Source organism: Piliocolobus tephrosceles, chromosome 9, assembly GCF_002776525.5.
Source record: "Piliocolobus tephrosceles isolate RC106 chromosome 9, ASM277652v3, whole genome shotgun sequence".
Lineage (NCBI taxonomy): Eukaryota > Metazoa > Chordata > Mammalia > Primates > Cercopithecidae > Piliocolobus > Piliocolobus tephrosceles.
The window spans coordinates 116456924-116482582 of NC_045442.1; the positions used below are offsets into that span (position 1 = coordinate 116456924).

The 25659-nt window shown below is 39.5% G+C and overlaps 1 protein-coding gene across 2 annotated transcripts in view; it reads right to left on the reverse strand.

Annotated features, from left to right (window-relative positions):
- HSPA14 (heat shock protein family A (Hsp70) member 14) overlaps positions 1 to 25659 on the reverse strand; it is a 39796-nt gene that overhangs the window by 5488 nt on the left and 8649 nt on the right. The window contains exons 4-10 of one of the 2 annotated variants that reach the window (XM_023223158.2): positions 22843 to 22891; positions 22608 to 22713; positions 21706 to 21796; positions 20204 to 20308; positions 18984 to 19145; positions 17244 to 17399; positions 15578 to 15680 (exon numbers count right to left, since the gene is read on the reverse strand). In XM_023223158.2, coding sequence (XP_023078926.1) covers positions 15578 to 15680; positions 17244 to 17399; positions 18984 to 19145; positions 20204 to 20308; positions 21706 to 21796; positions 22608 to 22713; positions 22843 to 22891 — 772 coding nt within the window. Of the gene's footprint in view, positions 1 to 15577; positions 15681 to 17243; positions 17400 to 18983; positions 19146 to 20203; positions 20309 to 21705; positions 21797 to 22607; positions 22714 to 22842; positions 22892 to 25659 lie in introns of those variants that run through there. The other variant, XR_002733885.3, reaches the window with a different exon arrangement.

Sequence of the window (25659 nt, forward strand, 5' to 3'; positions counted from 1 at the left end):
CCCCCTCCCCATGATAGGCCCCAGTGTGTGATGTTCCCCTTCCCGAGTCCAAGCGAGCTCATTGTTCAGTTCCCCCCTATGAGTGAGAACATGCGGTGTTTGGTTTTCTCTTCTTGTGATAATTTGCTAAGAATGATGGTTTCCAGCTGCATCCATGTCTCTACAAAGGACGCAAACTCATCCTTTTTTATGGCTGCATAGTATTCCATGGTGTATATGTGCCACATTTTCTTAATCCAGTCTGTCACTGATGGACATTTGGGTTGATTCCAAGTCTTTGCTATTGTGAATAGTGCCGCAATAAACATACGTGTGCATGTGTCTTTGTAGTAGCATAATTTATAATCCTTTGGGTATATACCCAGTAGTGGGATGGCTGGGTCATATGGTACATCTAGTTCTAGATCCTTGAGGAATCGCCATACTGTTTTCCATAATGGTTGAACTAGTTTACAATCCCACCAACAGTGTAAAAGTGTTCCTATTTCTCCACATCCTCTCCAACACTTATTGTTTCCTGATTTTTTAATGATTGCCATTCTAACTGGTGTGAGATGGTATCTCATTGTGGTTTTGATTTACATTTCTCTGATGGCCAGTGGTGATGAGCATTTTTTCATGTGTCTGTTGGCTGTATGAATGTCTTCTTTTGAGAAATGTCTGTTCATATCCTTTCCCCACTTTTGGATGGGGTTGTTTGTTTTTTTCTTGTATATTTGTTTGAGTTCTTTGTAGATTCTGGAAATGAGCCCTTTGTCAGATGAGTAGATTGCAAAAATTTTCTCCCATTCTGTAGGTTGCCTGTTCACTCTGATGGTAGTTTCTTTTGCTGTGCAGAAGCTCTTTAGTTTAATGAGATCCCATTTGTCAATTTTGGCTTTTGCTGCCGTTGCTTTTGGTGTTTTAGACATGAAGTCCTTGCCCATGCCTATGTCCTGAATGGTACTACCTAGATTTTCTTCTAGGGTTTTTATGGTATTAGGTCTAACATTTAAGTCTCTAATCCATCTTGAATTAATCTTCGTATAAGGAGTAAGGAAAGGATCCAGTTTCAGCTTTCTACTTATGGCTAGCCAATTTTCCCAGCACCATTTATTAAATAGGGAATCCTTTCCCCATTTCTTGTTTTTCTCAGGTTTGTCAAAGATCAGATGGTTGTAGATGTGTGGCATTATTTCTGAAGGCTCCGTTCTGTTCCATTGGTCTATATCTCTGTTTTGGTACCAGTACCATGCTGTTTTGGTTACTGTAGCCTTGTAGTATAGTTTGAAGTCAGGTAGCGTGATGCCTCCGGCTTTGTCCTTTTGACTTAGGATTGTCTTGGCAATACGGGCTCTTTTTTGGTTCCATATGAACTTTAAAGCAGTTTTTTCCAGTTCGGTGAAGAAACTCATTGGTAGCTTGATGGGGATGGCATTGAATCTATAAATTACCTTGGGCAGTATGGCCATTTTCACAATATTGATTCTGCCTATCCATGAGCATGGTATGTTCTTCCATTTGTTTGTGTCCTCTTTGATTTCACTGAGCAGTGGTTTGTAGTTCTCCTTGAAGAGGTCCTTTACATCCCTTGTAAGTTGGATTCCTAGGTATTTTATTCTCTTTGAAGCAATTGTGAATGGAAGTTCATTCCTGATTTGGCTCTCTGCTTGTCTGTTACTGGTGTATAAGAATGCTTGTGATTTTTGCACATTAATTTTGTATCCTGAGACTTTGCTGAAGTTGCTTATCAGCTTAAGAAGATTTTGGGCTGAGACGATGGGGTTTTCTAAATACACAATCATGTCATCTGCAAACAGGGACAATTTGACTTCCTCTTTTCCTAACTGAATACCCTTGATTTCTTTCTCTTGCCTGATTGCCCTAGCCAGAACTTCCAACACTATGTTGAATAGGAGTGGTGAGAGAGGGCATCCCTGTCTTGTGCCAGTTTTCAAAGGGAACTTTTCCAGTTTTTGCCCATTCAGTATGATATTAGCTGTGGGTTTGTCATAAATAGCTCTTATTATTTTGAGGTACGTTCCATCAATACCGAATTTGTTGAGCGTTTTTAGCATGAAGGGCTGTTGAATTTTGTCAAAAGCCTTTTCTGCATCTATTGAGATAATCATGTGGTTCTTGTCTTTGGTTCTGTTGATATGCTGGATTACGTTGATTGATTTGCGAATGTTGAACCAGCCTTGCATCCCAGGGATGAAGCCCACTTGATCATGGTGGATAAGCTTTTTGATGTGCTGCTGAATCCGGTTTGCCAGGATTTTATTGAGGATTTTTGCATCGATGTTCATCAGGGAGATTGGTCTAAAATTCTCTTTTTTTGTTGTGTCTCTGCCAGGCTTTGGTATCAGGATGATGCTGGCCTCATAAAATGAGTTAGGGAGGATTCCCTCTTTTTCTATTGATTGGAATAGTTTCAGAAGGAATGGTACCAGCTCCTCCTTGTACCTCTGGTAGAATTCAGCTGTGAATCCATCTGGTCCTGGGCTTTTTTTGGTGGGCAGGCTATTAATTGTTGCCTCAATTTCAGAGGCTGCTATTGGTCTATTCAGGGATTCAACTTCTTCCTGGTTTAGTCTTGGAAGAGTGTACGTGTCCAGAAAATTATCCATTTCTTCTAGATTTTCTAGTTGATTTGCGTAGAGGTGTTTATAGTATTCTCTGATGGTAGTTTGTATTTCTGTGGGGTCGGTGGTGATATCCCCTTTATCATTTTTTATTGCGTCTATTTGATTCCTCTCTCTTTTCTTCTTTATTAATCTTGCTAGCGGTCTGTCAATTTTGTTGATCTTTTCAAAAAACCAACTCCTGGATTCATTGATTTTTTGGAGGGTTTTTTGTGTCTCTATCTCCTTCAGTTCTGCTCTGATCTTAGTTATTTCTTGCCTTCTGCTAGCTTTTGAATGTGTTTGCTCTTGCCTCTCTAGTTCTTTTAATTGTGATGTTAGAGTGTCAATTTTAGATCTTTCCTGCTTTCTCTTGTGGGCACTTAGTGCTATAAATTTCCCTCTACATACTGCTTTAAATGTGTCCCAGAGATTCTGGTATGTTGTATCTTTGTTCTCATTGGATTCAAAGAACATCTTTATTTCTGCTTTCATTTCGTTATGTACCCAGTAGTCATTCAGGAGCAGGTTGTTCAGTTTCCATGTAGTTGAGCGGTTTTGATTGAGTTTCTTAGTCCTGAGTTCTAGTTTGATTGCACTGTGGTCAGAGAGACAGTTTGTTATAATTTCTGTTCTTTTACATTTGCTGAGGAGTGCTTTACTTCCAATTATGTGGTCAATTTTGGAGTAAGTGTGATGTGGTGCTGAGAAGAATGTATATTCTGTTGACTTGGGGTGGAGAGTTCTATAGATGTCTATTAGGTCCGCTTGGTGCAGAGATGAGTTCAATTCCTGGATATCCTTGTTAACTTTCTGTCTTGTTGATCTGTCTAATGTTGACAGTGGAGTGTTGAAGTCTCCCATTATTATTGTATGGGAGTCTAAGTCTCTTTGTAAGTCTCTAAGGACTTGCTTTATGAATCTGGGTGCTCCTGTATTAGGTGCATATATATTTAGGATAGTTAGCTCTTCCTGTTGGATTGATCCCTTTACCATTATGTAATGGCCTTCTTTGTCTCTTTTGATCTTTGATGGTTTAAAGTCTGTTTTATCAGAGACTAGGATTGCAACCCCTGCTTTTTTTTGTTCTCCATTTGCTTGGTAGATCTTCCTCCATCCTTTTATTTTGAGCCTATGTATGTCTCTGCATGTGAGATGGGTCTCCTGAAGACAGCAGACTGATGGGTCTTGACTCTTTATCCAGTTTGCCAGTCTGTGTCTTTTAATTGGAGCATTTAGTCCATTTACATTTAAGGTTAATATTGTTATGTGTGATCTTGATCCTGCCGTTATGATATTAACTGGTTATTTTGCTCATTAGTTGATGCAGTTTCTTCCTAGGCTCGATGGTCTTTACATTTTGGCATGTTTTTGCAGTGGCTGGTACCGGTTGTTCCTTTCCATGTTTAGGGCTTCCTTCAGGGTCTCTTGTAAGGCAGGCCTGGTGGTGACAAAATCTCTAAGCATTTGCTTATCTGTAAAGAATTTTATTTCTCCTTCACTTATGAAACTTAGTTTGGCTGGATATGGAATTCTGGGTTTAAAATTCTTTTCTTTAAGAACGTTGAATATTGGCCCCCACTCTCTTCTGGCTTGTAGAGTTTCTGCCGAGAGATCTGCTGTCAGTCTGATGGGCTTCCCTTTGTGGGTAACCCGACCTTTCTCTCTGGCTGCCCTTAAGATTTTTTCCTTCATTTCAACTTTGGTGAATCTGGCAATTATGTGTCTTGGAGTTGCTCTTCTGGAGGAGTATCTTTGTGGCGTTCTCTGTATTTCCTGAATTTGAATGTTGGCCTGGCCTGCTAGGTTGGGGAAGTTCTCCTGGATGATATCCTGTAGAGTGTTTTCCAATTTCGTTCCATTTTCCCCCTCACTTTCAGGCACCCCAATCAGACGTAGATTTGGTCTTTTGATATAATCCCATACTTCTTGCAGGCTTTGTTCATTTCTTTTTCTTCTTTTTTCTTTTGGTTTCTCTTCTCGCTTCATTTCATTCATTTGATCCTCAATCGCTGATACTCTTTCTTCCAGTTGATCGAGTCGGTTACTGAAGCTTGTGCATTTGTCACGTATTTCTCGTGACATGGTTTTCATCTCTGTCATTTCGTTTATGACCTTCTCTGCATTAATTAGTCTAGCTGTCAATTCTTCCACTTTTTTTTCAAGATTTTTAGTTTCTTTGCGCTGGGTACGTAATTCCTCCTTTAGCTCTGAGAGGTTTGATGGACTGAAGCCTTCTTCTCTCATCTCATCAAAATCATTCTCTGACCAGCTTTGATCCGTTGCTGGCGATGGGCTGTGCTCCTTTGCAGGAGGAGATGCGCTCTTATTTTTTGAATTTCCAGCTTTTCTGCCCTGCTTTTTCCCCATCTTTGTGGTTTTATCTGTCACTGGTCTTTGATGATGGTGACGTACTGATGGGGTTTTGATATAGGTGTCCTTCCTGTTTGATAGGTTTCCTTCTGACTGTCAGGACCCTCAGCTATAGGTCTGTTGGAGATTGCTTGAGGTCCACTCCAGTCCCTGTTTGCCTGGGTATCAGCAGCAGAGGTGGCAGAAGATAGAATATTGCTGAACAGCGAGTGCACCTGTCTGATTCTTGCTTTGGAAGCTTCCTCTCAGGGGTGTACTCCACCCTGTGAGGTGTGGGGTGTCAGACTGCCCCTAGTGGGGGATGTCTCCCAGTTAGGCTACTCAGGGGTCAGTGACCCACTTGAGCAGGCAGACTGCCCCTTCTCAGATCTCAACCTCCGTGTTGGGAGATACACTGCTCTCTTCAAAGCTGTCAGACAGAGTCGTTCGCGTTTCACAGGCTTCTACTCCTTTAGCTGAGCCCTGTCCCCAGAGGCGCAGTCTACAGAGACAGGCAGGTTTCCTTGAGCTGCTGTGAGCTCCACCCAGTTCGAGCTTCCCAGCGGCTTTATTTACCTACTTAAGCCTCAGCGATGGCGGGCGCCCCTCCCCCAGCCTCGCTGCTGCCTTGCGGTTAGATTGCCGCAGACTGCTGTGTTAGCAAGGAGAGAGGCTCTGTGGGCGTGGGACCCTCCCGGCCAGGTGTGGGATACAATCTCCGGTGTGCCGGTGTTACAGCGCAGTATTAGGGTGGGAGTTACCCGATTTTCCAGGTGTTGTGTGTCTCAGTTCCCCTGGCTAGGAAAAGGGACTCCCTTCCCCCTCGCGCTTCCCAGGTGAGGCGATGCCTCGCCCTGCTTCAGCTCTCGCTGGTCGGGCTGCAGCAGCTGACCAGCACCGATTGTCCGGCACTCCCGAGTGAGATGACCCCAGTACCTCAGTTGAAAATGCAGAACTCGCCGGTCTTCTGTGTCGCTCGCGCTGGGAGATGGAGACTCATGAGCATTCCTGTCTTGGATTCCTGATATTAGAGCTGCTATTCTCTCTTAGTGAAAACTGTGCCATAAACTTCTTTGCCTTTACCATGGAAGAATGTTAAGTTTCTTGAGGAAAAAGAGCTGTTTTATACAACTGCATTTTAAATGGCTGATACCATCTGATTAAATCTTTTGTCTGAAGAACTTCATATAAAATTGCTTCTTTAAATTATAAATCCCTTAAGTTGCTCATTGATTCATCCACTGAACACTTATGATTCCATGGGCATTCAGAGTATTGAATTAATATATAACCTAAGAAGGGAAATCAACAGCCACTTCCTATTTCACAGTCTTTATGGATGATCTCACTGCTCACTGAGGCAGAGGACCAACTGATGAAAGCTAGTCCTCTTTCACATTCAGTATGAAGTAATGAGGGATACCCTATTAATCTCCAGGTGTGAGCATGAGGAACATCAGCTGAAGGATTTTTTTTTTTTTTTTTTTTTGAGACGGAGTCTTGCTCTGTCACCGAGGCTGGAGTGCAGTGGCCGGATCTCAGCTCACTGCAAGCTCCGCCTCCCGGGTTCACGCCATTCTCCTGCCTCAGCCTCCCGAGTAGCTGGGACTATAGGCGCCCGCCACCTCGCCCGGCTAGTTTTTTTTTTTTTGTATTTTTTTAGTAGAGACGGGGTTTCACCGTGTTAGCCAGGATGGTCTCGATCTCCTGACCTTGTGATCCGCCCGTCTCGGCCTCCCAAAGTGCTGGGATTAAAGGCTTGAGCCACCGCACCCGGCCGGATTTTTTTTTTTTTTTAAAGTAGGTTTTCCTTGGCAAAGATCTTGAAAAGATCAGTTTGGAGTAAGTAAAAAGAGCAATCTTCTCTAAATTTTATGATCCCAGGTAAATACCAGAACAAAAATGCAGAATATGCCTTTTCAAATATCTCATATTCAACATCAAAAAAGCTTTATTAATAAATAGTAAGTGGTGCTATGCAAAAAAACAAACAAAACAACCAACCTTGGAAAATACTGACTTTTTTTTTTTTTTTTTGAGACAGAGTCTTGCCTTGTCACCCGGGCTGGAGTTGCAGTGGTACAGTCATAGCTCACTGCAACCCCACATTCCTGGGCTCCAGCGATGCTCCAGTGATCCTCCTGCTTCGGTCTCCTGAGCAGCTGGGACTACAGGGATGTGCCACCACACCCAGCCAACTTTTTTTTGGGAAATCCAAGATAAAGGTGCCAGCAATGTAGACCATTCTGAGGTCTCTTTTCATGGCTTGTAGGTGGCCACCATCCCACTGTGTCCTCACACGACCCCTTTTTTGGTACATTTTGGTGGAAGGGGGAGGGAGGGCAGTCAGAGCCAGCTTTCTTCTCATGACAACAATAATTCTATTGGATCAGGGCCCACCCCTGTAACTCCAATTAACCTTCATTACTTCCTGAGATGTCTCATTTCTAAGGCCTTCTAAGTAAGTTCAAGCACCTGAGTCAAAATAGATTGAAATCCCTATTTCTTTGAATGCATCTCAGGAGTTGTTAAAAGAGGGTAAGAGTGAGAGAGGCAGAGAAGGCAAAAAAGAAGAGGAGCGGGGAGAAGCAGCAGACACAGCTGCCTCTGCTTATAATGTCACAACCTTAGAAGAGGTTATTAAGAGCAAGTCATGCTCTGTGGACACAAGAAGGGAGGTGGAAAGAAGCAACATCAGAAAAGGACTAAGCATGGGTTAGAGGACAGGATTGTTATACTCAGTTTATGATAGACACCTTGTTCAGATGATGCCTGAGAATCATATGCCTCTGATTCCCCATAGAGACGACTTGGGACCTACTGATAATCAGTGGTCCTGAAGAGGCCACTGACAGCTTCTCACCCAGAGATGAGAGGATGAGCTGGAGCCAAGCAGCTAAGGCACTCCTTTAAACCAGTGCCACCAAAAACTAGGACTGCTCCCCTTTTCAGTGTTTATGTTCAAAGGGGTCAGTTTGTTCAGATGATATAGGTCAGGTACAAAAGCCTGAAATGGTCCATCTAACCTTTCATGCTCAGCATAAATAATATAAAAATTATAAATTATTGCAGAAAAATAAAAAAAGAATACCTCCTCATAACCAAGTAAGGTATATCCCAGGTATACAATGATAGTTCCATATTAGGAAATCATTAATTCATTATATAGCTTTAAGATAAATATAAAAAGACCCCATAAGATCATCTCATTGGTGTTCAAAAACACACATGTAAAAATACAACACCCACTTCATATTAAAACTCCTTTAACAATATAGAAAAGGCCAAGCGCAGTGGTTCACACCTGTAATCCCAGCACTTTGGGAGGCCGAGGTGGGCGGATCTCTTGAGCCTAGGGGTTCAAGACTAGCCTGGGCAACATGGTGAAACTCCATCTCCACAAAAAATACAAAAATTACCCAAGTGGGTGTAGTGGCATGCACCTGTGGTCCCAGCTACCTGGGAGGCTGAGGTGGGAGGATCACCTGAGCCTGGGAGTTTGAGGCTGCAGTGAGCCACGATTGTGTCACTACACTCCAGCCTGGATGACAGATGACAGAGTGAGAACCTCTCAAGAAAGAAAAAGAAAGGAAAGAAGGCCAGGCACGGTGGCTCACGCCTGCAATCCCAGCACTTTGAGAGGCCGAGGTGGGTGGATCACGAGGTCAGGAGATGGAGACCATCCTGGCTAACACAGTGAAACCTCGTCTCTACTAAAAATACAAAAAAATTAGCCAGGAGTGGTGGCGGGCGTCTGTAGTCCCAGCTACTCGGGAGGCTGAGGCAGGAGAATGGCTGAACCCTGGAGGCGGAGCTTGCAGTGAGCCAAGATAGCGCCACTGCACTCCAGCCTGGGCGACAGAGACTCCGTCTCAAAAAAAAAAAAAAGCTTTCTCAATATGATAAAATATATTTATTGGGGCCAGGTCTGGTGGCTCATGCCTGTAATCCCAACACTTTGGGAGGCCAAGGCGGGCAGATCACGAGGTTAGGAGATCGAGACCACTCTGGCTAACACGGTGAAACCCCATCTCTACTAAAAATACAAAAAAGTTGGCTGGGCGTGGCGGTGGGTGCCTGTAGTCCCAGCTACTGCGGAGGCTGAGGCAGAAGAATGGCAAGCAGAGCTTGCAGTGAGCTGAGATCGCGCCACTGCACTCCAACCTGGGTGACAGAGCGAGACTGTCTCAAAAAAGAAAAAAAAAATGTATTTCATTTTCTTTTCTCTGTCGCCAGGCTGGAGTGCAGTGGCGCAACCTCTGCTCACTGCAACTTCTGCCTCCCAGGTTCAAGCGATTCTCCTGGCTCAGCCTCCCAAGTAGTTGAGACTACAGGCATGCACCACCACGCCCAGCTAATTTGTGTATTTTTAGTAGAGACGCGGTTTCACCATGTTGGCCAGAATGGTCTCGATCTCTTGACCTCGTGATCTGCCCGCCTTGGCCTCCCAATGCGCTGGGGTTACAGGCCTGAGCCTCGGAGCCTAGCCAATAAAATCTATTTCAAACCAATTACTAGTAATCAATGTTGGTAACAGTCTAATAGTATTCCCCTAGTAAAATCAACAAAAGAAGGAAGTCCAGCATTCACAAAAATATTTACATTCTGGCCAGGCATAGTGGCTCATGCCTGTAATCCTAGCACTCTGGGAGGCTGAGATGGGTGGACTGCTTGAGCCCAGGAGTTCGAGACCAACCTGGACAACATACAGAGACCCCGTCTCTAAAAAATATATCAAATAGGCACACATCTGTAGTCCCGGCTACTCAGGAGGCTGAGGCGGGAGGGTCGCTTGAGCCTGGGAGACAGGGGTTGCAGTGATGTGATACTGAGCCACAGCATTCCAGCCTGGGCTTCTGTTTGTTTTATATTTGATTGCTATGATCAGAACTTACTTTTTTTTTTTGGACAGAGTCTCAAACAAAAGGGACACATATTAGAGAAATGTCTCCCCACTTACAGATATATCTTCTCCCAGCACCCCCAGCCACCCCATTTTCCTGTTGCTCTTGTAACACAACTTGAGAGTTGTCTATACTTGTCTCCAACACCTCACCATTCATTCAATATTAAACCCGCTCCAGTAAGGCATTTCTCTCCACAGCTCCCCTACAATTGCTCTGACCAGCCATTCAACATTGCCAAGTCCAAGGGTCAATCCTCAAGAAGGTTAAGCCTCACCCTACTAGACCTCCAGCATCACAGGGCAGTTGCTGTCTCCTTTCCTTAAGGACATGTTTTTGCCTGTCTTCCTGGTTCTCTTCCTTCTCACTGGCTGGTCCGGAATCCCCTATGCCAGATGCCCTTCTGGCTTGCAAATGTCCCAAGATCCTGTCCTGGGATCTCTTCGCTATTGTGGCTCTGCTTCCCTCGTGGGTATACTTGTCCAGTTTCACAGCTTTAAAGAGCACATGTGTGAACAAATGTGTCTCTAGCCCAGACCCCTTTCCCCAAATCCAGACCCCTACGTCGATCTATAGTGAACTCTTCACACTGAGGCCTGAGTGCTCCTTCTGGGGATCTGGGCCCTAGCTTCCTTGCCAAGTTCACCTCTGTCCACCGTCTCCCTGGCTCACTCAATTTGGCCCGTGTTATCCTCCCTGCTGCTCCTCCGGCATCACTCACACTTAAACCTGCTGTTCCTCTGCCTGGGACACTGGTAGATATTCACATGGCTTGTTCTATGACTTTACTTCATTCAGGACTCTGATCAAAAGCCACCTCCTCAGAGGGGACTCTGACCTGAAAAATCACCCTCTGTCACTATCTAGGCCCTTATCCTGCTTCATTTTCTTCATAATATTTATCACAATTGGGCATTACTTTATCTGTTTCATATTACCTGTATGTCCTCACTATATTGTTCATTTTATCAAGGCAAAGACTTTGCCATAGTTACTACTGTATCCCAGGTGTCTAGAATCTGCCTAGCGTAGAATAGGTGTGCTCAATAATTATTTGTGGGTTAATCAAAATAAGTTTGAATGTATGCCTAGGAAATTCAGAAGAATCCATTAAAAATCAATAATTAAAAGAGTTTACAAAATGACAAAATGTAAGATAAATAAGCAAAATCACCAGGTACCTTGTTTATCAGCAAAAACAAATTAGAAAACTAAGTATTAAAAAATGTCAGTCACAAGAGCAATAATCCCATAACACTCAGCAATAATTTAATAGTAAATATTAAGAAAACAAGGAAGTATTAAAGAAGATTTAAATAGACACCAACTTTGTGACTAGGAAACTAAATACTATAAGTTATTACATCATCCCAAGTTATTTTATAGACAATGCAACTATGTCAAAATAACAATGAGACATTATCTAAGTTGAAAAAAATAATTCTAAAGCTCTCTGAGAAAAGAACTGTAAACAAAGAGAACTTTAAAATTGCAATGTTAACAATTAAGGTTTACATCTACTCAGAAAGTAAATTGCTTTTTGGTGAGCAATTTGATAACAAATACTAAAAGTCTTAAAATCTAGGATTTACTCCTGAATTTTATCCTAAAGAAATTGAGGACATCCGCTGAGTTACAAAGACTGTTGTATAACATACACATCCAACATACAGAATGGGTGTTATGAAGGCTGGTACATCAATGCAATGAAATACTATGAAGCAATTAAAATTGCAGCTATAGAACACAGGAGCTTGGTTAAAACACAGGGATTAGCCACATTCATTTATCTAAGCTCCCTTTCACAAAAGCCCACTAAGCTGACAACAAAGGGATTTAACAAGGTATAAAGACAGAAAGGCAAAATAAATGGAAGAGAAATCTTGAGTTTGAGATTTCAACAATTTTTGGAAGCCAGCAAGAGGTAACTCAGATGAAGTTTGAGATAACTGAAAAGAGGCAGGGTAGTATGACGCATAGGATTCCAGGTACCAAACACCACAGAAAGCGACGGTGAAGCACAGAAGTGAAAACACAAGGGCTGGGAAACACACATGTGGAGTGGCTGTACCCGCCTCCACTGCCAGCTGCTCCCCTCACCTAAACAGGTGGCCACCTGCACCTTCTCCCACATCAGGGAGGGAGGTCGTCAACACACAGTGATAGAACTTAGATACAAACATTCAGCACAAACCGGGGTGGGGCATGGTGCTGAAAACAAGAGGGAAGAAGGGAAAAGTCTGCACATTCAAGAGTAGGAACCCTGAAGCTCTCTGCTCTCAGACCAGAAACCTGTCCCCCTCAAGCAAAAGATAAGAGAATTTCTTCCAAAAAAAGCCAAACTCTCCTCATACTAGACCCCCAGGTACTAAAATGAGAAGGCAATGGTCACAAGCATGAAGAGCACAGGTGATGGAGACAGGCAGCCTGAGTTCCGGTCCTTGCCTCACCATGTAAGTGCCAGCCTCAAGACTGCGGGGCATATTACTTCACATCTCTGGAAACCTCTTAGTTTCCTCATCTGAAAATGGAGATAAAAGCGCCTACCTCCTGGAGCTTGTGTGAGGATTATATGTTTTAATACATGTAAATCCCTATCATTCACTCCCCATTCCCCGTAAGAGGATTACCCATCCGACTCACTCCCACAACTTGGTAGGTGGGGTATATCTCTCTGCCCCACTGTCATACCCACTGTGACACTGAATGTGTACGCACTGACATGCACCTATCTAATCTGAGGCCCAGGCAGCTGCTCCTGTGGTCTGGGTCCTAGAATAGGAAGTGGAAAAGAGCCCCAGGAGCGGACCTGCAGCCCCCTGCAGCTGCCCACCTGTAACCTAAGTGTTGCAGAAAACCGCTGAGCGTTGAGGGTTGTTTTCTTACTGTACCAAGGTCAACACACTAACAAGACAATTTCATATTATTAAGTTCTCAAAAGCCTGTGTTTTAGAAACATCTGGAGAGGGAATCTCTAACAACATTTTCAAACCTAAAACTATTCCGCCTCAACTCAAGCGACTGAGAATTGGACTATGAGTGATAATGAAATGATGGGGCTTCGTGACCAACTGAGTAAGAAAGGGAACTGATGCTTATTTGTCACGATATGCAACAGGCTGTGCCACAGACATTTCATTTAACCCTTGTAGCAACCCTACAGAGTAAGTTATACTTACAATACTTACTTGTAAGGTAAATATTATCACTCTCATAAGAAGAGAAAGTAAGGCTCAGGAAATGAAGAATTTTGTCCAGTCTAGAACTATTAGAACCATGAGGCTTCATGTTTAGGTGGGTCTGTCTCCAAGCCCTGCACCTTCCACCACTAACATCATATGACTTTACTAACATCATATGACTTGCCTCCCAGCCTTCAAACACCTGGCAAAATGCCTGCCACATTGTGTTAATATATATATATACACACACACACACACATATATATACTTATTGAACTAAACTGCAAAAAAAATTTGTCACCACATAGCAGACATCAAAAAAACTAAAAACATAAAACTGTCAAACTATAGACAAGTTAAAAGAAAAGTATATTTTATATTTGCCATACATCCAAGCAAAGCAGCTGCAGGAAACAGAGTCAAAGATCAAGAGTAAGTCGAACACAATCCTCCCTAGCAGGACCAAAACTAAACAGCAAAGTAAATGCCTCAAAGAAAGATTGCTGTACATGATAGCTAATATTCCAATTACGTAAAGTATTTGCACAAGTTTAAAAAAAAAAGATTTAAATGATTAAATAGGCAAATAATATGAGATAAAAATTTACACCAAGGAGACACAAAATTAAATATTTAAGAAAAATCCTCTGACCGGGTGCGGTGGCTCACGCCTGTAATCCGAGCACTTTGGGAGGCCAAGGCAGGTGAATCATGAGGTGAGGAGATTGAGACCATCCTGGCTAACACGGTGAAACCCCGTCTCTACTAAAAATACAAAAAATTAGCCAGGCATGGTGGCTGGCACCTGCAGTCCCAGCTACTCGGGAGGCTGAGGCAGGAGAATGGCATGAACCCAGGAGGTGGAGCTTGCAGTGAGCAGATATCACACCACTGCACTCCAGCCTGGGCGACAGAGCGAGACTCCGTTTCAGAAAAAAAAAAAAAAAGGAAAAAGAAAATCCTCTAGTAGCCAATGAAATATAAAGTGAAAAGATCTTTTTTCAACAGTCAATTGGAAATTTATCTTTAAATGCTATAACTCAGTGTCAACAAGGCTATAGTAAAATGTATACTGTTATATATTGCTGATGGGAATATTAGTTAATTCAATTCTTTTGGAAAGTAATTTGAGGTAAAAATACTCTTAAGCTATTTTTATTCTTGACCTAGTATTTTACTTTGGGAATCTACTCTAAGGAATAATCCTAAATATGATAAATGCCTCTGTATAAAGACAGGCATCATTCCCTTACAAGGGAGGAAAAAACCCAAACGCAGGTGTCTACAACAGGACCACAGTGAAAAATTTACAGTGCGTTTCCTTTTTTAGGACATTAGCAATCTATTCCAAATTGTGTTTATAAAGACTACAGTAATATGGTGGGGGGGGGAGAATTGGTTATATTACATAAATTAGGCAAAATTCAAAACTGTACATACAGAATTAGAATTGTTATTAAAAAAATTCACAAAACTATAGCTAGCAAACACACCTATGCATACAAGTTACATGAGTTAGAAATACAGCTGCCTTTTGGCATTTTCTGAATTTTCTTACATGAATACTTACTTCTTCAATAATGAAAATTTAAAAAATCATATACATTTTATTTTTATTTTATTTTTGAGATGGAGTCTTGCTCTGTCCCCAGGCTGGGGTGCAGTGGTAGGAATCACGGCTCAATGCAGCCTTGATCCCCTGAGCCCAAGTGATCTTCTCACCTCAGCCTCCCAAGAAGCTGAGACCACAGACGCCCACCACCATGCCCAGCTAATTTTTTTTTTGTAGAGACAGGGTCTCACTATGAAACAGCCGAGGCTAGTGTTGAACTCTTGGGCTCAAGCAATGCTCCCTCCTTGGCCTCCCAAAGTGTTGGCATTACAGGCTTGAGCCACTGCACCTGGCTCATTTTAAATGGATAAAAAGAGTATGTTCAATGAAGAGAAATAATTTTGGGAAAAAAAGAAAATACTAAACATTTGAATTTTTTAGAAAGTCTAAAAGTACGTTCCTAAGCAAGGAGCGGGAAGCAGCCTGGTATACTAGTTATGAGTAGACACAGGAATGATACTGGGTTAAATCCTGGCTCTACTACTTACCATGTGATCTTCAGGAAGCTACTTAATCTCTGTACCTTGGTGCCTTCACTTACAAAACTAGGATAAATAATAGTGCTTACCTTGGGGATAAATAATAGTGCCTACTTCAGAGTTATTTTGAGTATTCAACACATTAATATGTGTAGAACTCTTGGAAACAGTGCCTGGCACAGAGTAAGTATTCAAATATCTCTCTGTCTATGCTTACATATAAAAAATACACTGGAAAGGAATTATTCTGTTTTGCCAGGAAACTGAATATATAAAAATGAGTTCACCAGAGCCATTAATCAAAATTTCATCAATTTTTCTTTATTCATTAACACAATCTAATACTTAAATGCATAAAAATATTCTTTCAGTACCAAGAGCTATTTCCTAAATTCCAAGTCTGAAACTATACCTAAAATAACTAGGAAAATTGTAAAAGCATTACCTTGTTGATATCATCTGCTGTAAATCCACTTTGATCTAAGAGTCCTCTGATTGCTTCTATACACTTATTAAAAAGTGGAGAACAAAGAAGTTCAAATCTTGCTCTGTACACACACACACACACACAGAAACACACAGACACAGAAACAAGAGAAAGACAAAACAGGGCTCAGTACAATCAAACAAGTATCACTTTTCCTTTTCTTGTGAAGAGTAATGCCAAAACTTAATATGATAGTTCTCTGAATGACAGGTTTACCATCAGAATAAGGTATTAGGTAAGAGTGGTGCAATATCATGGAGAGAGGAGGGTCTAGGTCATTCACCTACATATGTATGAAGATAAAATCAAATTCAAGTGAAAGCCCATTTTGCTTATGGTCTACTTATAAGCTTCCAAAAAATAAAAAATCTAAAAACACATACCCAGCATATAGCATTCCCAACAATAAACCTATTGAACCTAATCAAACCATCATTTGAAAGTTTCTGTCATTTTTATATGTTAAAACTTTAAAAATTATTTCTAATGATTTTCCTTGACAGTTTGAGACCATGTTGTACATAAGTTTAGTCCCTCTGTACTCCCTGAGAACTTGAATGCTGGCAGGTAACAAAGTTTTAAGAAAAATTTATAGTCATGAAAAATGTACTCCCTAATCTTCATACAGAACTTCTTAAATGCAGATGAATGGCTTAAAAATTAATGTTATCTCTCTATTAATATCTATAATCCTTATAGATAGTAAAGCATACTTTTATGATTGAAATCTTTGTGACAAAGGAAAAATTTCCCTAATGAAAAATTATAAATTTCATTTCCTTCTTAATTACTGATTAATAAAGCAGATATATACCGAGGACATGGACAAGCTTAATCCTAAGGAATTCTGGAACTAGGAAAATACACATACTCTATCCAAAAAGAGATTCTAATTCAATGCAATGCCTTTTCTATCTTTTGAGTTGTAGCCTGAACTCTTTCTTCAAAGATCTGGAGCATAGCTGTCCAACAGACCTTTCTGCCAATCACTAGCCACATGACTACTGAACATTTGAACTGCAGCGAGTGCTACTGAGGAACTGCATTTTTAATGTTATCCTAATTAAGTTAAATTTAAGCAGCCACAGGTGGCTAGTGGCTCTCTTATTGGGCAGTGCAGATCTAGAGTCTTCATGAAGGCCTGGGGAAAATGAAGAAGCTAAACTAAACAGATGAAAAGAGAATTTAACCAAATACAGTCACTAGAATCCTAAAAAAAAATAAGATCCTGCAGACTTGGAAATTTTCACTATGCTTCCAAGTCACCTATTATGTTGTTGAGGGGTCTGAATAGGCTGTATCATTATTATTAGCAAATATGCAACACAAAGACTACAGCACTTCCTCCCTTTGTACTTTATCACTTGTAGGATCTAGGTTGAAGGTTCTAGGATGCCTTCACACACTCCTAACTGTAGCCATAAAATAACAGGGCAAGCAATCACAACTGATGTAATTACTCGGGTAACAGCTATTTAGTCTGACAAAAACTGGACCCCAAAAGTAAAGATAGTATAGATGGTTGATAAATCTCAAACAAACAAAAACCGAAAGTAAGAAAATTATACCTAAACAAACATGTTCTTGGAATTTTTTTAAAAAGTTTTTTGAACTTCAGTTTTACCTGGACACATTGCAATCAAAATCTTGACCTTCATATAATGAGTCAAGAAAACAGTTGGCACTTCCCAAGGTTGACAAAGAATGTTTCGCTACTTCAGCACTGTTCATCAGTTTCATCATGGCTCGCGCATTTCCTTTCACATCGTGTTTGAAGGATCTAAATTAAAAACATAGCCTTTGAGGTTTAAAATTACTGGGCCATTTACAATATTGTAACTAAAATTTGGATAATCCTTATTAAAACAATAATAAATTAGTGAATCAGGCCAGGTGTGGTGGCTCACGCCTGTAATCCCAACTTTGGGAGGCTCAGGTGGGTAGATCACCTGAGGTCAGGAGTTCAAGACCAACCAGGGTCAACATGGCGAAACCTCATCTCTACTAAAAATACAAAATTAGCTGGGTGTGCATGCCTGTAATCCCAGCTACTTGGGAGGCTGAGGCAGAAGAATCGCTTGAACCTGGGAGGCGGAGATTGTAGTGAGCCGAGATTGCACCACTGCACTCCAAACTGGACGACAAGAGCAAAACTCTGTCTTAAAATAAATAAATAAATAAATAAAATAAATAAATAATAAATTAGTGAAACAATATTTTATTCCAGATTTCAGTATTTCTCTTCTAATCCCTCTAAACTTTCCTAAAACACTCTGTGCAATTAAAGGGGTCACCTCAAGAAAAATGAAGTACCAATTTCCTTAATACTCTGAATTGCTATATTACATAACCATGAACTGCTGCATTATGTAATTGTAGTAATAGGCTGTACTCTGAAGAAAGTAGAGTAGATATCACCCTTTTCCAGGTTAAAGGAGATTTATGTAACTGTGTCAAAGTCTCCTATTTTACCCTTTATAATCACAGCACAATCACTGTTTAATGTCATAAAATTATTTGTCAAGCATTAAAAAGAAAAAAAAACCCTACAAGTGTTTCTTCACATAAATTTGACACATACAACAAAATATGTGAAATTACATTCCACTATCTCCAATATGAGTTCATTTTTAAAACTACTTACTAAGTAGTGATGAATGACTTTCTTTAAACAACATCTATTTTATAACAAAAAGCAGTATAGATCTTTATCAAACAAGTGAGACATTATGACTTTTTCAAGACTTCTTCAACCAATTAGGTCAAATTGGCTAAAATACCATTTCAATTACTTTTTTTTTTTTTTTAGAGCAGCAATACCCAAAGTATAACCTTTACATATTTGACTTTTGTAACATCCAAAAGGGTTAGAATTTTGGAGTAATTATATCCAGTAACAAGACTGAAATATTCCTAGCAGCAGATGAGTAATTAAGATAAATACTCCGTAAGACAATAACTTACTGAAATATGAAGATAATGTAATGCAATCTTCACCAGAGCCAAACTTTTAAAAACTGTTCAGAAGGCAATGAAGCCTCAGTGCCTATACGCTCCTTTATCCAGACAGAAGAGCACCATATGAAGAATTAAAATCCAAGTTCATGCAGTTCAGTATCTGATGGTCTCTTTATACTAAGTGAAAAATCCAAGCACACTGCACTAGGCAGCCTGGCCTCTGCTTCTTTGAATTGCCTGGACAGGACATTATAACTCTAGGTATGAAAATATCCAGTTTCCAAGCAATGAAAAAAACTACATCCTGCTTTGCAGCAGGATAACTTAAAATAAATTAGGAAAAAAAAATAAAATATCTGAAGGAAAACCTCAATCAGAAGGTATTATTTAGGCCATTAATACTCACCTCTGGAACTCAGAAGCTAGATACTGTGCTAAGGTTTCTGTGAAATGTGCACCACCGATGTTATCATCAGTGTTTGTTGAAAGAACCCGATATATTCCACTGTTAACTTCCATGACGCTGAGAGATAAGGATGTTCCTCCAAGCTTAAACACCAAAATATTGCTTCAAGAGAAGATAAAGTTATCAGGGAATGACATTTGAAAACTAAGTTGGATATCAGAAGTCACTTAGTTTAATCCCTTTAAATTACAAATGAGGAAACGGAAAATCTCAGATGAGTAACTAAGTTGTCTATAGTCACTTATTGACAAATCAAGCCTAGATTCGAGACGTTCTGTATCCAAATCAAAGTTCTTTTTTACTTAGTCATGTGGATACAACTGTATTCTTCTGAGTAAGGAGTTCAAAACACGAACTTTTCAAAGTAAATCAAGAGATTTGTGATTATAGTGTATTTTAAGAGAACTGAACATAGAAATTCTATGTGTTAATATTATGCAAGTTACTACTGCAATTGCATGTTCTGTAGATATATTACATATGCAAAATTAGGAGCTAATTCCCAATTCCCCATGTATTAAAACTCATAATTTGATATTCTCACATTTTTCTAAAAATAATTTCCTCATGGTGTACACATATTTATTTACTTAACTGGGAGATCCGAATAATGAGGTGAAACAATTACGTAAAATTAACACGGTATCTGAATTAACTTCTCTAAAGTTGAACGACTATCTATTCTATTAAGACATATTGACAGCTATATTAGGGATAAGTATGTTCCAGTATTTCACCATTAAAAGAAGTCTCAAAACCTCATGTTAAATTTCCCATCTCCTGCCCTGTCAAATGTATATAACAGTATCTATTATTTGCAAACATGTCTAATAACTGGAATTGGCAGAAAAATCAGCAGTGTGGTAGCTTAAGCTGGAAACTGGCCAGGCCTAGAATTTTCAAATCTTCCCTCAAAAAAGGGACAAAATGAGGGCAATATGACAAGGGCATAAAAGCTCAATCTTCTCTCCCATTATGTTTTTCCTGTGCTTTCCTAGGACATCTTTCTCAACTACTTGAAAAAGTAGGAAAGAGTCTGTTTTTCCATCCAGAAAAGTTGGGAACCACTGCGTTACATAATAATCTTTACTGATATAATCGCTATAATCTAAAATGTTTTCTGCACTCAAAAAACTTAAAACTTCAAATATGACCCTTACCTTTTTCCATTAGGGGAGTCTTGTCCAATTCCATAAGCAAGAAGAGCTGCAGACGGTTCGTGGATTAATCGCAAAACATTAAATCCAGCAGCTCTAGCTGCTTCTCTGTGAACAATTTGCTTTCAATGAATTTAATTTATCACATGTTCAAGTCTACATTTTTAGAAATGCTCTGCTAAAGATTCTATACAAAAGCTACTAAGATTTCATAAGTAGAACATGAAGTATAATGATCTTTAGAAGCAAGAATATAGAAAACAAGAAATGAATGACTATAAGAGATCACTTTGTTTAAAATTGTAATTTTCAGAGCCCGTATTCTTGACAAAGCAAGCAAAAAGCACATATACTGAGTAAGAGAAATAAAGCTCTCAAAAATGTCCATGTAAAAAAAAAAAAAAAGTTCAAAAGATGAGAGTCTTTTGGGGCTCTCAGAGTCTAGGACAGGTGTCCTGTCTTCATGCTATCCAGAACTTCCCCATTCAAAGTACTTGCCACACTTTATCATAATTATCTTGTTAATTCTGTGACATCAGAAACCATGTCCTATTTATCTCTATTTACTCAACCTTCAATACAGTGTGGCTTAAACAGTAATCAATACACATTTATTGAAAGAAAAAATGCCTATGCAAAAACTGTAGAAAGACAAATTTATAAAACACTTGAAATTTTCCAATTTCTTTAATCTAGTGTTCAGTTTTTAAAAGTAAATAAGGCAATTCTCTGCCTCAGAGGCAACTTCAATGCCCAGAACCTTGTATGAAACTCTATCCTGCATAGCAAAGGCATAAAAGCATACCAATACATTTGCATAATGACCTGTAAAAACTATAACTTTTTTGTTTAGATTAAGATCTAAGGTGAAGAAATAATCACAAATGTTTTCTAAAACTGCACATGTAATTCCCACATAAACCTTAATTACAGAAAACTAGGCAAAGAGATTCATAAATGTCAATTTAACCAGGTAATTTAAAACGTTTCTGATCAAAACAGCTGAGGGTACACCATATTTAATTTTATGTTCTCTTGGCATTTCTTTTTTTTTTTTTTGAGACAGTCTCGCTGTCACCCAATCTGGAGTGAAGTGGCACGACTTTGGCTCAATGCAACCTCCACTTCCTAGGTTCAGGCGATTCTTACGCTTCAGCCTCCCGAATAGCTGGGATTAAAGGCGGCACCACCATGCCCAGCTAATTTTCGTATTTTAATAGAGACAGGGTTTTGCCATGTTGGCCAGGTGGGTATCGAACTCCTGACCTCAGGTGGTCCGCCCCTGCTTAGTCTCCCAGAATGTTGGGATTACAAGCGTGAGCCACCAAACCCGGACTCTTGGCATTTCATAAAAAAAAAATATATTAATGATCATTACCTTACTAAATTATTTACAAATACAATTTTATTGCCTAAGGTACTTTCAAATATAATGTTACCTTTTACTATATAGTGATTTTGTATTTCCTTTAATTAAGCCAGTAAGATAAACCCCATATACTTACCCAAGAGCATTTTTTTGCTTTTCTCCAAAATCAAATGGGACAGTAATAACTACATCATTTGCATCTGAGCCCAATACAGAATGTGCCGTTTCTGCATATTAAAAAATATAAAATTCTGATGACAGAAAAAAATGACAAGTGATACTTTCTGAGGTTCATTAATTTATGACAAAGATCTCACTAAACATATTTCCCAATTCACTTGCTTGCCCCCCATGTCAATTTTCTTCTCTGCGCTCTTAAATCATGCAGCACTTCTGGTGGTTTTGGTGATATCTTTTGGACACAGAACCAGCTTTCCAAAGAGCCTGGCTCTTAGGCTTCAGTATCAACCATCTTCTAAATTAGACTGACTCCATGGAGAATAAGCTCCTAACGCATATGTGTGAAGACACAATGTCATAATGTTAGTTCTCTACATTTAAAGACTGCCTTCCATCCCCCAAGTTCTTAACATCATTACAGGACTGAAGGGAGCCTTATAAACAGTCTATTCCAGAATTTCCCAAATTGTTCGACAGAATATCACTCAACTCAGAGCCTTTCTCTGAACTGCTGATAAAATCAGACCTACTTAATCTGCCTAAATTATTGTTCACAGAATACTGTCAACTTTGAAGTGCCACTATTCACCAAGCTTACTCGGCCACTAAATAGGTTTTGAACTCTTATTTGGCCTAATCCATTCATATGACTTATAGGGAAATCAAAGTCAGGGAAGGCAAATCATCAAGGGCACATAGTCAATTAGTGCCCCAACCAGGTCTACAGTTTATATGTCCTTACTTATCTGTTCAATCACTCTGCTTCTCCCAGGATCTAAAAATACCTCTAACTTTTTTTTTAAGGTCAACTTTCAAAAGATCATTAAAGGTAACTATTAGATATCTTTTGCTAAATACCTTTCATTTTACTAAATATCAGTCTGACAACATCTTCTGGGTTAACAAATCTTGTTTCTTCTCCGGTATCTATTTCATATCGTAATTTCCCATTTTTTTCAATGACCTATAAAATAAAGTATAATTATGCTAAATAAATTTTAATAAAAATGCAAAGTTTCAAATCAACATTACATGTTATGACCTTGGTAATTACTCTTGTGTAACAGGGAAGCAATAATAGAACCATACTCACTAAACATTTACTTTCCGTGATGTATTTCTGAGCTTGCGGATCATTGGAGCTGTCCATAAAGAAAGATAAAGATAGCTAAGTATTAAAATCAGTATTGTAGAGATATAAAGTTTAAAGAAGACTACAGTTCTCAATATCACTGAACAAATATTAAAATATTAACAGAGTTATTAAGCTGCTTAATACTAAGTCTTCAAATATTATAGAAGACAGAAATGGAGTATTTATAAGGGTTATAGTAATTCTACTAAAGTACTGATCTTTGCATTTGAAAATAAATAGCTTTCGTGTTCTGGCCTTGCTATTAATAGATGCTATATATTTTGAGGTGACTTTTTATAATATCCATGATTTTATATCATAGTTTTACACCTGTGATTCTGAAGACCTAACCACTGAGATGAGAAGGTTGCAAACTAAGGGCAAAACAAAGTAGCTAAGACCATCTTTTGTTGCTTGGTTTCTGAACACACACCAACTCCAGAAACCAAAAGGTTGAGCAAACTATGAATGTTGTTTATACAAAGGTGCAGAGTACTATAGATACGCATATATAAACAGATTTAAGCAACTTATGCAGACTACAAAATGTTTTCATGTACATTATCTCAATTTATCCTCACGACACCTAAGTCGGGTGTGTTTGGCAGGTATTATTTTAGAGAAAAAGAGCTTCAGAGAGGGGCAGTAACTTATAAGATAACAAGGGGCAGAGTCAGTACACGAGCCCAGGTCTTCTCTATCAGACTACTATTATTCATACTTTACCAGGCGGCCTCCCACTCATCTTGTAAATGATCACAGTACTTCTGTCCCTTGAGCAGGGATAGAAATCTCTGATTCTTGGCTTAATGCCATCTAGAAATTAAGATATAATAGACTAGTATCCTTCCATTAAACCCTTATTCCAAGGAGCTGTGACTTCTATTTGTTTAATAAGAGAAGTTGAACATTAATAGTGGCTAATTGCTGAAGGGTTACAGAGCATCTGGAGACCTTAACTTGTTAAGAGGCAGACAAAAGGGGTTTAAAATGGACTAATCTGGCTTCGGACTCTGGAATACTTTCAGGTTCCTCATACTTCTTTCTCTATCACCTAAAATATCAATAGGACAGGAGATAACTAACTAGCTTGCCCAAAGTCACACAGCTAATTAATGGCATAACTGGCTGGCACCCAGACCTTCAATACAAAGTTTAGTATTCTTTCCATTAAACTCTTTGTTTCTTCCTTTTCCTACACTCAGTATTTAATATTAACTATATGCCAAACACTGTAGGAGTAGGAAAAAAAGATAAAGTGTGCTCATGGTGGGTTCTGCACCAATATTAGAATTTCAGCATGACACTTTCTAGTTCTGTTTTCTTTAGAATTTAAGTCAACCAGAAAAATTTTTACTGTTATGTGTAGGCTGTCTACCACCCAGACAAGGTAATTTGCCAGGAAAGGTATTTTACAGAATTTGTAGAACTCTTAGAAATGGAAAATTATTTCTCAACTGCCGTATAAAGAGGGCCGCTGTCCTCTGAAGACAGAAAGCACATATAGCTCCAAGGGCCGCAGACAGGCAAGACACTTAGCAGAGGAGAAAGCAAAGCAGAGAATGGAGGCAACAAAGAACCACAGACATCATCACAAAGTAGTGGACTGATCTGTAACTACATACAAGTGAAAACTTTATTTGTCCACACCAGGATTACTGAACAGAAAAACAAAGGTGGTGGGAAGTTGGTATACGTAGCACCTTATTTACACGATGGATTTGAGGAGGCAGTTAATCCTATGGTTGTGTCTCACAACCTTTATTAGCAATGCCATCTTCTCTTCCTCCTCCTTCTTAAATATCCCTTATGGTCAACAGCCCACAGGCTTGGCACACACCAGCACTAACGTGCTCCAGAGTCTTTCCCCCACTTGTTACATGACAGTGCCTTACACATCTGAAAGTGCTCTTATATTCATCTGTTCCTTTGATCCTCACAACACCCCTGTGAGGTAGGTAGGACAATTATGAGTTTCCCACTCTATAAACGAGGAACCTGAGTTATGGAATGCTGGAAAGGCTTTTCTAAGGGGGTTCAGGTAGTAATGGTTGGGTCTACCACATAGGCAGATTCCTGGCTTGCTTTCTTGCACACTGTGTCCCTGTATTGCAGTTTTCCTCCCCTCAATAATTTTAGCCTATTTTCCTGTGTACTTATTCAAAACCTTTCCCTTGACTTTTATTCTCACATTAGGGTTATTTTACCCATTGAATTTCACGATACTACATCCAAATATTAATTCCACTTCTCTTCCTCAGCACTCCTTTCATCTCAAAGAAATCCCTGTGTTATGTACTTGGCTACCATTAATAAATTTATAGAATACAGGCCTAACTCTCCGTCAAGTACTTCTGTTTTTTCAGCAAATCTACCTACCTACCTATAATTGACATGTATCTTTCAATATAATAGCCTAAGACAATTGAGACAATGAATATAGCTGTATCCATTTCAATGCCTTAAGTATATGCTCTTTTAAAGCAAAGAGTCTGTATGTCTGGTGTGGTGCTTAGAAGTTCATGAGCATATTCATAAATATTAATACCAGAGAATGCTACCTTACAATTGTTACCAGTATTTCAAATATACATATGCTGCTGTGACAGAAAATATTACAATTAAAATTTCATTTTCTTTTTACCTTTTATTATGCTATTTCAAAATTTTTTAGAGCTGAAAGGTACTAAGAAAAAAAAAAATCTAGTACAAATCCCTCAATCTGGAGATGAAGAAATTGAGGCATGAATTAGCTGGGCACGGTGGCTCATGCCT